This window comes from Colobus angolensis, unplaced genomic scaffold, assembly GCF_000951035.1.
Source record: "Colobus angolensis palliatus isolate OR3802 unplaced genomic scaffold, Cang.pa_1.0 Scaffold51, whole genome shotgun sequence".
In the NCBI taxonomy this organism is placed as follows: Eukaryota; Metazoa; Chordata; class Mammalia; order Primates; family Cercopithecidae; genus Colobus; species Colobus angolensis.
In genome coordinates, this window is record NW_012118599.1 from 13,703,234 (window position 1) to 13,715,192 (window position 11,959).

The 11,959-nt window shown below is 54.6% G+C and overlaps 1 protein-coding gene across 1 annotated transcript in view; it reads right to left on the bottom strand.

The window, feature by feature from the left end:
- Positions 1–6,007: 6,007 nt before the first annotated feature.
- TTBK1 (tau tubulin kinase 1) overlaps positions 6,008–11,959 on the bottom strand; it is a 44,134-nt gene continuing 38,182 nt past the window's right edge. Inside the window, exons 16-17 of the mRNA XM_011960440.1 lie at positions 7,364–8,946; positions 6,008–6,694 (exon numbers count right to left, since the gene is read on the bottom strand). Of these exons, the coding sequence (XP_011815830.1) occupies positions 6,301–6,694; positions 7,364–8,946 (1,977 nt within the window). The 3' untranslated portion in view covers positions 6,008–6,300. The remainder of the gene's footprint in view (positions 6,695–7,363; positions 8,947–11,959) is intronic.

Sequence of the window (11,959 nt, forward strand, 5' to 3'; positions counted from 1 at the left end):
AAAAGGAATGAAGTACTGATAAATGCTACAATATGGCAGTACTTTGAAAACATGCTAAGTGAAAGAAGATAGTCACCAAAACATCATATATATATATACATATGAAGGGAGGACCACCTGAGCCCAGGGCTGGGGAGGGGCGTCGAGGCTGCAGTGAGCCATGATTGTGCTGCTGCACTCCAGCCCGGGTGACAGAGTGAGACCCTGTCTCAAAAACAAAAACAAACAAAAGCAAAACAAAACAAAACATGTTTCAGAATAGTAGGTATAATATGTTCTTCTTTTTATTTATAATAAATATGTATATATAGACAGAAAGAGAGCTATTAATTACAAATAGGAAAAGGAAGGTCTGAAATGGTACACACCAAAGCCATTTGCAAGAGTTACCTCTATGTGGTCAGCTTCGTGGATAGGGAGGGGGCTTTTATTTTATAAGCCTTTAGCATTTGCCTTTTTACCATGAGTATGTCCTGCTTTTGACAGTTTAAACAAGAAGGAAGGTGAAATCACATGGAGATTCCACTGAAGGCTGATGAATCAGGGCCTAGAGCACGCTGGCATCCACACCAATGGAAAGAGTGTCCCAGGAGCCATGATGTTTCTCTAATGCCAGGGGGTGGCCTTCTTGGAGGGACAGTAGGACTTTGCGAGCATGGGCCTTTTTCCCTTGGATCGCAGGCAAAGCCAGGAGCCTGGCCTGGAACCAAAGTTGTTTATATATTGACGAGGTGAAAGATTTACACCTAGTGAACCTAGGGTTCAAAATTCACAGACTCCTACAGTATGTACACTAGAGCAAAGCTTCCTTTCTGCCCAGCTCTCCTGCCCCACGGCGGCCAGACACCTCTCACTCATTTCACCTCCTTTCCAGATACAAAATTGTACATTATACGTATGCTTCTTTTTCTTATTCTTGGTCTTGGAGACTGGTCCATAAGTATATACTATACAAAGAGACAACTCCTCATTTATTTTTTTAGAGAAAGAGGTCTCACTATGTTCCCCAGGTTGGACTCAATCTCCTGGGCTTAAACAATCATCCTACCTCAGCCTCCCAAGTGGCTAGACTACAGACACGCCACAGCACTCAGCTAGCCTCTTCCATCTTAGAGTCTCACATCACCCGTGGTGGGGGCCCCATTTTATGGGTGGGCCATGCTCTACTAAGCAGCCCCAGTTGGGAATTTAGATTTCTTCTGAACTTTTATAGGTCCATAGTCTCTTATCCAAACTGTTGGGATCAGAAGTACATACATGTATGGTTGACCTTTGAACAACATGGGTTTGAACTGCACTGGTCTGCTTATAAACTGATTTTTCTCAATAAAAGTCACAAATTTTGTGCCTGCCTCTCCCACTCCCCTTCCATCTCTTCTACCCATGCCGCCTCTGCCACCCCTGAGACAGCAAGACCAACCCCTCCTCTTCTCCTCCTCCTCAGCCTTCTCAATGTGAAGACAGTGAGGATGAAGATCTTTATGATGGTCCACTTCCACTTAATAATATAGTTTCTCTTCCTCATGGTTTTTTAAATAACATTTTCTTTTCTTTAGCTCACCTTATTGTAAGAATACAGTATATAATATATATAAAACATATAAAATATGTGTTAATCGACTGTTTATTATTGGTAAGGCTTCTGGTCAACGTAGGCTACTGATGAAGTCTTGGGGGAATCAAAAATTTTATGCAGATTTTCAACAGCAAGGGGCTCGGTGCCCCTAACCCCTGTGTTGTTCAAGGGTCAACTATATATATATATTCAGAAAGGCAATTTAGCACATATTCCATATATTATAAAATACCCTAATGGTGGGCTGGGCGTGGTGGCTCAAGTCTGTAATCCCAGCACTTTGGGAGGCTGAGGCAGGCAGATCACCTGAGGTCAGGAGTTCAAGATCAGCCTGGCCAAAATGGTGAAACCCCGTCTCTACTAAAAATACAAAAATTAGCTGGGTGTGGTGGCAGGCACCTGTAACCCTAGCTACTGGGGAGGCTGAGGCAGGAGAATAGCTTGAACCTAGGAGGCAGAGGTAGTAGTGAGCTGAGTCCGCACCACTGCACTCCAGCCTGGGCAACAAGAACAAAACTCTGTCTCAAAAAAATAAAAAATAATAAAATAAAATACCCTAATGGGACCTACCCCATCATCAAATATGTTAATGTTTCCATTGCAAATATGGATGATAAGTGGAATTAAGACACATTATAAATGGTCTTGTCAGTTTTTTTTTTTGATAACAAGGGAGTGTGTGCCAATCTAATGGGAGAAATCCCAGTTTTCAGAACTTTCTGGGTTTCACAAGTGCAGATGAGGCTTTCTGGAGCCATACAAAGAAGACTGCAGTGAATAATTTTGGACACATGTAATTTTGCAAGTGTACAAGTACATCCATAGGATGCAGTTCTAAAGTAGAGAAGCTGGGACACAAGCTGTGCTCATTTGTGATTTTGATAGATGTTTTCATAATAATAACGTTGCCTGTGAGCTGCTACACTGCGTGGTTTTCCACACACTCTCACTTTTGTCTGTTAACTTTGGGGTAATGAAAATTCTTCCTCGAGAGTGGCAAGGAGGAAGAGAAGTGAATTAAAGGGTACAGGCAGGGTGTGGTGACTCACCCCTGTAATCCCAACACTTTGGGAGGTCGAGGCGGGCTGATCACATGAGGTCAGGAGTTCGAGACCAGTCTGGCCAACATGTCGAAACCCTGTCTCTAGTAAAAATACAAAAATTAGCTGGGCATGGTGGCGCACATCTGTAATCCCAGCTACTTGGGAGGCTGAAGCACAAGAATCACTTGAACCTGGGAGGCGGAGGTTACAGTGAGCTCAGATCACACCACTGAACCCCTGCCTGGGCAACAGAGCAAGACTCCCTCTCAAAAAATAAATAAATAAATAAAAATAAATAAAGGGTATAAACATACAGTTAGATAGAAGGAATAAATTCATTGTTCAAAAGCAGAGTAAGGTGACTCTATTTAACCAAAATGTATTGTACTTGGGTAATGGATGCTGTAAACACCCTGGCTTGGTCACTACACATTATATACATGTAACAGAATTTCTCATGTACTCCATCAATTTGCACAAATAATTTAAAAAATTCTTCCTCCTGGCCTCTCTACACAAAGCCAGACTCAGTCTCTGGCCCTCAGGAGAAGCATCCAGAGGGCTGTGAGAGTGTACGCTTTGCAGTCAGAAGGACAGCAGGACAGTCCCCTTCCTCCTCTGTGACCCTGAGCAAGTTACCTATGTCTGTCCTGAGCTTTCATTTCCTCCCCTGCCTCCAGGACAGTACCTCTGCACTTGCCCACCAACCTGTGCTCCACTCTCCTGCCCAGCCCCAGCCCCAGGAACTGGGTTTTGCCTGCCCTCCCGCAGGGAAGAAGAGTCCAGGCCAACAGAAAAAGGTCCACAGGCTTTTTAATGGTGTGATGGCTACTTCCCTTCCGAGACCCGATCTAATCATTGACAGTGGCTTCCAGGGTGTTGGGGTGGGGTGGACAGGTGCAGGATGGGCAGAGGCCATGCAGTGACTGGGAAGGGCTTGGGGAGGGTTGTTACATTCTGTTTGGCATGTAAACATTCTTAGGTGGCTTCCCGAGGGAGGGGAAGGGCAACTTCCTGCTCCCCACCCCATGCCCACCAGGGCTAGTCCCTGGAGTTGAGAAGACTGAGCAAACCAGGCCCCTGTGAGGAGCTGGGAAATGGGGAGCCTGGGGCACAGCCCCTCTCCTCTCCTGTGCCCCCTTCGTGCACGGTGCGGCTGGGGAGGGAAGGCATGTGTTGGGGTGAGCACACCCTGCATCTGAGTCAGTGACATAGGTTGTTCTGATGGGGAAGTGCTGAGGGAGGTGGTGTGACACTTTTACAGAGGAAGGGCTCAGGACCTGGAGGCCTGGTGGAGAGAATGAATGCTCAGGGGGAAGAGGCTGCAGCTGGGGTTGGGGACACCGGGAGATGTGGCTTCCTCTGCCCTGGATCCTTCCTGGGGAGAGGCACAGAGGCAGTCTCCTAGGTGACCCCCTCCCCACTGGCCCACTTTCCCTCTCCCACCTCACCTGGTGACATTCAGTGACTCAGAGGCCTGAGGTCAGTTGGGAGCCCTAGGGTGGTTCGGAATCCCAAGGGAAGACTGGGTTTTGCGTCTCTGCCAGCTCCAGTGCTGAGTGAAGCTGGGGGTAGAATGGACCTGGGGCTCTCTCAGGTCCCCCTCTTCCTCCCAGCTCCAAACCAGGGTGTTGTTGGTCCTGGGGCAGAGGTGAGGCTGGGGGCCCTACATTCACGGTTCGGTTGGTGGCAAGGAGCAGGCCCAGGGTCTGGGCACCAGGAGTCATGCCCTGGTCCCCACCTGGCACAGGCTGATTGTCATTCGGAGAAGCTCTAGGTGGGAGGCAGTGGTCCCTCCTCCACCCCCTCTGCTGGACCCAGAGGGCAAGTAGAGGGCCTTGGGAGGGCCTCAAGTTGACAAGGAGGGCTCTGTCCGGAGAAGTTTCCTGAGTGTTCTGGGAGCTTCTGCATCAGCGTAGGGTGGACATCAAAGACTGTCCACCCAGGAGTCCTCCCCTCGGCTGGTCTGCAGAGAAGCCACCACCGCGGCCTGACAGTGGCTGCCCAAGCTGCTGACTCTCCATGAGGGGGAGGCTGCTTTCAGGGTCAGCTGCCTCATGGGCATCCTTCTGGGTGATGGTGGCTGGATGCAGCCAGACCGCTGGGGCACACTAAGGCCTTTCTTCCTCTTTCCCTGGATGTCTTGGCTTGCTCTCTGTGACTCAGGGAAGGACAGAGAGGCTAGGCCAGGGGACAGAGGCTGCAGGGGCCTGTCCAGATAGGCAGGGCTGGCTGTCCCATCTGCAGCCGGTGTGCTGCTTGCCCCAGATGTAGGCAGTTGAGGCTCATGATGAGGTGGGGTGAGCTATGCAGGAGCCAGAACCCAGGAAGAGTCCCCACATCCATTCCTGGAGTAGAGCGGCTGCACGGGCTGGGGTCGGGGCAAGAAGGAACAGGCTGAAGGGTGAGCTGAGGGAAGAGTGGGCTTGGGCTGGGGACCCATCACTCAAGCATACAATCTGGAAGTTAGAAGGGCCTTTCTGCCTCCGGGGGCCAGCTGTCTGTTGGTCGACCTGTCTCTGCTCTCTCTGCCCATTGCGGGAGACGATGCCTGAGCCAGCCCTCCCTCCCTCCCACAGAAGGGAGGACAGGGAGGGTGACCCCACCAGAACTGAGTCCCCGAATCTCCAAAGGGCCAGCGCAAAGATGGTAACCAGCCACTTTCCACCTGCATTGAACTCAGGAAATAGCAGGTTGGCTGGAACTGCAGTAGACAGGACTGAGGTTAGATGACAGGAAGGAATTCCTGATGGTGAGGGGTCCTGAACACTAGATCGGGGAACAGGGGAGGGAGTAAAACTTTGTTAAAGCCCCCTCCAACATCCCACTGGGAAATACTTGCCTGGGAAGGCAGCCCACACGCTTCCTATAGTTCCCACAGAGGCTCCACCCAAATTTAGGAGGCAAGAGGTTTCTGCACCCCAGAGGTGCAGGGGAGCACATCCCCTGCCCACAGAATCACCTGCCCACCCATCTCCAAGATCACTTGCCCACTGCCTCCCACCGAGTTGTCCAGGATGGAGTCAACTTTGGGGCAGGTCAGACCTGCCCCCTCACACCTGAGTAGACCGATATCCCCTGGGTCCCCAACCCCAGCCTGGTAGTCCAGAAGCCGTCCCTGGCCACAATGGCTCCCAGAAGACTGTGGGGCTGGACCCTCGGGGGGAGGCTGGAGCCTCTACTTCTGGAATTTGAGGCTACTTCTCTGAAGGGGTAGGGGGACTTTGGCTGGAAAGGGGTCGGAGGAGGGCAAAGCGCCGCAGGAGGTGTAGGCAGAGGTTGCTGGGGGAGCATGGAGAGCAGCCTAGGCCTGGTGGGCGAACGAACCGGGCATCCCCAGAAGTGGAGTCCTCGATGAAAAGTGGCTGAGCCTTCCCCGGGGCGGAGAGACTGATGTGAGGCTGGCCGGCCTGACTGGGCGGCAGGAGGATGAGAGGACACAGGGCGAGGAAGGGGAGGCAGACCCTCACCGCGGCGCGGTGCCTCGTCCCCCACCGGCCCTGAGGGCTGGCAGGGCGCCGCGTGTGCTCCCGTGCGTCCTCGCGGGTGCAGGCGGAAAGCTGGGGCCAAGGGTGGCGCGCGTCGGGCGCGTAAGGCTGTGCTGGGAGCTGCTCCAGTGTGACCGGCTGCGGGTGGGGGGCCGGGGTGAGGGTGGGGGACCGCGGAGAGCCGCGGGCGTCATTATCTGGCCCCAGCCCTGCCCTCCGCGCCTCCTGCCCGGCCTTTGGTTGTTGCGCGCTGAGCCTGGAGTTTCCCTCTGGGTCCTTTCTTGGAGCCCCCGGGGGAGGGGGTGCCATCAGGCTGGGCCCGGGCCGACGGGACGCCTCGGGGCGGGGGGACCCCGGGCCGGGCCTGGTGCGAGGGGGAGGGGCTCTCTCTGCGGGACAGGGACTGGCTCCGGGGGGACGCGCTGGCATTGTGCGCGGCGGACGTGGACGTGGGGAGGCCTGGGCTGCGCGGGACTAGGGGCCTGGCTCCGGCTTGGGCTCGCCCTGGGCCCAGGCCGCGGCCAGGAGGTTGTTTGGGGCGGAGGTCAGCAGCAGTGGCCGACCCTGGGGGAGTCTGCAGCTGGAGCCTGCTTGAGAGCAGAAGGCAGGAGAAAAGAAGAGGGCAAAGAAACAAAACAAGGAGAAATATTTCAGAATCCTCCTGGGCACTGAGCACTGGAGTCCTGCATCCTCAGAGCTGAGACTGAGACCATGGCACAGATGGGTAAACTGAGGCCTGGCATTCTGTCCTCTAGGGCAGGACCTTGAAGGGCCACACGCTCCCAGGCTGCTGCTGGAAGAGCCTGCTGCTGGCTTTCTTTGGGGTCCTCATTTCATCTTTAAAATTCTCATGGATTTTGCATTCTAATCTAGAATATACCTATGTTTATATTAATATGAAATAATGTTTTCTCCCAAGAAGTCAAAGCACTGGGCTTATCCTTTGGCTTCCAATGCCCCATGGCGTACCAGAGGCTGTGTGTGGACCCACTGGCCCCCATCAACTTTTCCTAAGCCTGGTCTCTCTGGCACCCTCTCCACACAAGCTTACTGAAGCCATTCCCCTGAGCCCAGTGACAGGGCTGGAACCCGAATCAGAGTGAGGCAGAGAACAGTTGGGAGGTGCTGGACCAGAGGTGTCGCTGAGGGTCCCTCCTGATCTTCCATAGCCCCTGACCTTGGTTCTGGAGAAGCCCCTGCTGGTGGAGGCCTGTGGCCACCCTCTGCCCACCCTGGGGCTGGCAGCGGTTTCTCACCTGCTGGTGATGGCTGTGTCTGATGCTGGGGCCGCGCCGGGGAGCTGCTGGGTTGCAGCAGGCATGGGCATGCGGAGGCCAATGGGGCGGGGAATCCGGCTCCGGGTGGTGGCTGCCCGCCCGGCCTTCCTGGGCAAGGATGCTGCCGGCTCAGAGGCGGGCGTGTCCTCCTCGGAGCCCGTGCCTGAGAGGGTCTCAGAGGCACGGCGCTGCTCCTCACTGGAGGAGGACGAGGCCCCTGAGGCCAGCCGCAACAGCAGGCGTCCCTGCCTCTTCTCCATCACCAGCCGCGCCAGGTCCTGCTGCGGCCGGGCCCGCTTGCTCCACCGCTCTTTGGCCGACAGTGAGCCTGAGGGCTCTGAGCCCGTGTCCTCCTCAGATAGCAGGACGGGGATACGGCTCCTGGGGCGAGAGCCTGGCATAGCATGGTGTCTGGGGGAGATGGTGGCCACTTTCTCAGAGCTGGGCTCCAGCGGGGACACCGGGGCTGGCCCGTCTGCAAGGGCCGGGCCATTGAGCAGTAAGTTTGTGGCCATCTCTGAGGGGGTTTCCCCGGGGGGCCCAGACAGGGCACAGCCTTCTATCTCGGCCCCATTCAGCCCTGACAGGGCGAGGCCATTCTCCAGGGGCGCTGGGGCCCCCTCCTCCACAGTGCCCCCATCAGAGGCCAGCTCCAGACCCAGCTCGCCCCCAGTGCTGAACTCCTCAGGCCGCAAGGCTTGTCCACTGGAAGACATGACGTTGAGGTGGGTTTTCTCCGCAATGTGCACAAAGGTCCTCTCAACTTTGGTGAAGGGTGAGGAGGTGACTGCCACGCCCCCGGCCCCTGTGGTCACTGTCCCGGCCCCCGGCCCTGCCCCAGGCCCCGGGGGTTTGGGCTCAGACTTGAGGACAGAGGAGAGGGTGCCTGGCTCAGATACGTCCAGCTGGCTACCTGTGGGCTGGGGCCGCTCATGCTGAGGGGTGAGGGCAGCCAGGGTGCCCAGGTCAGGGTCGGGGGCCAGTTCGGCAGTGACGGGCGACTTCTTCATGTCGCCAGGAGAGACGAGCACCAGCGTTTTGGAACCCTCCTCAGGCTCCAGGTCCCCATCGGCCATGGAAGCCCGGCCCCTGGACTCCTTTTGATCATCTGCCAGCAACGTGGACGGGGCGCCCTCCTGGCTCCTGTCGGTGCTCCTCTCACTGCCCTCACTGCTGGAGCCACTGCGAGGCCCCAGCACCTCCCCCAAGGCAACTGCCGCCACAGCTTCTTCCTCCTCTTCCTCCTCCTCCTCCTCCTCCTCCTCTTCCTCCTCCTCTTCCTCTTCCTCCTCTTCTTCTTCCTCATCCTCTTCTTCCTCTTCCTCATCTTCCTCCTCCTCCTCCTCTTCCTCCTTCCCATTAGCCTGAGGCTGAACAGGAGACAGCGGGACCTGGGGGGCGGTGAGCAGCATGTGCGAGAAGCCCACCCTCCGGACCCTGTTGAGCAACCGCGCCCGTTCTCGGTAATCGGAGAGGTCCCTCTTGAAGTCCTGGTAGGGCAGACTCAGAGGCACAGCTCGTGGGAGGCCATTCACCTCAAATGGGGGCGCCATGGAGAACACCTGCAAGGGGCACACACAGGGACCCTCTGAGGTCACACACCCTCCTGGACCCAGGAAGACTTCAACTGCACCCACAAGCTAGGAGACTCACAGGCCTGAGTCATCTACCAGAGTGTGAGCTCCATAAAGGTAAGCACAGGCATCGGGTCTGTCTTGTTCACTGCTCTGTCCTCAGGGCCTAGAATGGTCTCTGGCACCTAGTGAGTGCTCAGCAAACCTCTGACGAATGACTGTCCATGCTCTAGGTCCCCTGAAGTCCCAGGCCCTGATCCTGGTGGCCTTTCTGCCTCCCAGCCTCTCCATGTCCCCAGCCCCTCTCATCACCATGTGTATCCTGCACCCGAGTCAGCGACAATAACAGAAAATGAAAACTGAAAGGAACCACGACCACCACGCAGCTCAGCCCTTCCTTTTACAGATGAGAAAGCCAGGCCCAGAGATGGGTGGCAGGTGTCTGCGCCACTTCCTGGATGGGCTGTGCCAGGCTGGCTCCTAGATGCCCTCAGTACCACCTCCGGGTGTGCAGTTTCTCTGTGGCCAGAGAGCTGGCTACCCAGGGCCACCAGATCCTGTGCTGGACAAGGGCAAAGGCGTGGCTGTCCTCTACCCTTAAACGTGCAGGCTGGGCCCCTGGACCTCCAGTCCATCCTCTCAGCCAGGAATTTGTCCAGCCCTTGACAGGTATACTTAAGCTCCATTCCGTTTTCCTCTTCAAAGCTTTGTGCAGAGCCTTTGGCAACGTGATGGCCAAACCAGTCCTTGGTTTTCTAGGCTCTTGCCATGTCCCCCTTAGCCTCCTTCCATCCAGACTAGAAAGGTCTGACCACCTGGTCAGGACCTTGGCTGCTGTGTTTCCTTTGCTCTAGCTGCATCCACCCTGTTCAATACACAGACATCCCCAGGCACCCGCAATGCCCTGGGCCCATTAGGGCTGACACAGCTTTGTTCCATGGTGGGACGGTGCTGATGGTGTCCAGCACTTTGCTAGCGTTTTCTAACACGCTGGGCTTCTGTCTTCCTGAGCTAGCAGAACACAGCCCATCCAGACCAGAAGCCCTGGGGATATCCTGCCTTCCCACTTTCCTGCCCCCCCCCTTTCCTGCCCATCCATGCTGCCAAGGAGTCCTGCCAAGCATCCTTCTTAAACCTTTCTGTGTCTGCTACCCCAGGCCCACAAGCACAGCCTTGCCCTCTCTGTGGTTCCCCAGCCACCGGCCTGCTCTCTCCATCCTGTACTGTCATCCATCCTTTTAACATCTGCCTGAGTGATCTTCCTGAAACTTAATCTGATTCCATCTCTCTCTGCTTCAAATCTGCTATGGCTGCCACAGTCCTTAGAAGACAGTTCAGATCTTTTTTTTTTTTTTTTTTTTTTTTTTTTTTGATACGGAGTCCTGCTCTGTCACCCAGGCTGGAGTGCAAGTGGCTTGATCTCGGCTCACTGGGCTCACTGCAACCTCTGCCTCCCGGGTTCAAGTGATTCTCCTGCCTCAGCCTCCCCAGTAGCTGGGATTACAGGTGCCCTCCACCACGCCCGGCTAATTTTTTTTGTATTCTTAGTACAGACAGGGTTTTGCCATGTTGGCCAGGCTGGTCTCAAGCTACTGACCTCAGGTGATCACCTGCTTCGGCCTCCCAGAGTGCTGGGATTACAGGTGTGAGCCACCGCGCCTGGCCTAAGACAGTTCAGATCTTTGACTTGGCGCATGAATCCCCCACCCAACCCTATGACCTGCTCCCACCTGCTGCTGTGGCCTCACTTACTGCAACACCCTCGGTCCCCTGCCCCTGCCTACACTTCACCCATTCCGATGCTTCCAGAAGTTCCTAAGTGCATCTTCCAGCTCACACTTAGCCCAGGCAGTTTCCTTCACCTGGGGGTCCCTCTCACCCCCTCTCTGCACATGATAACTTACTACCCTTCCTTTAAGACCAGCTCAAGCAGCTCCTGGTCTTAGCAAAGGAGAGACAAAGCCTTCCTGTCAACGTTCCTGTCCACCCACCAAGCAGATTTACTTATCTCCCTTTTCTACTTGTTTTTCACATCTTTCCATGAGAGACTCTCCCACCTGTTGTTCTACATGCATGTATTTATAGGGTTCTCTCTCCTGTTACACAGAGATCCCTGAGGGCTTCTTCATTCACTCCTTCAAGAAGTGGTCTTTGAATGTCTCTTGTCTTGGTCACCATGTTATAGTCTAAGAATCTGTGGATCAAGTATGAATGAGATAGAGATTGTCCTTATTTTCTCTATATCAGGAAACTAAGTGGGGATATGCACATTCCACAAATGTTGTGATCATAAATGAGGTCATATAAGCAAAGGCATATAGCAGTTGCTCAGCAAATGTTAGCTCTCTCCCCACCTCACCTCCCACCTCCTGCTCTGCTCACTTTGGTTTGAAGGTCATTGGCAGAAAAGCCTGGATGCCACACCTATGGGGAATAGGGTGTGGAGAAGGGAGGGGGCTCTGCCAGCCGAAGCCTCCATGCAAATAGCACAAAGCCAGGTGGAGAGAAAGGCAGAGACCTCCAAGGCTGAGGGTCTGTCCAGGGCTGTGGCTGCTCCCTTTCCCAACTGCCATGATCTCCCCTGTAATCAGACCATCAGTGAGGGTTTGGTGGAGGTGATGCAAGAATATAGCTTCAGATTCCAACAGGACACCAGCAACCCTGTTTGGGCCAGGTAGGGAACTTTCTTAGAAAACTCTTCTTAGTTAGAAAATTTTCTTAGAAAGCTTTCTCAGAAAGCTCCCTACCTGGCTCAAACAGGGTTGCTAGAGTCTCCTCAGCCTGGGGAACATGGCAAAATCCTGTTTCCACTAAAAATACAAAAATTAGCTGGGCATGGTTGTACACGCCTGTGGTCCCAGCTACTCCGGAGGCTGAGGAGATCAAAACTGCAGTGAGCTGTGATCGCACCACTGCACTCCAGCCTGGGCAACAGAGCAACACTGTCTCAAAAAACACAAAAACTGGCCGGGCGCGGTGGCTCAAGCCTGTAATCCCAGCA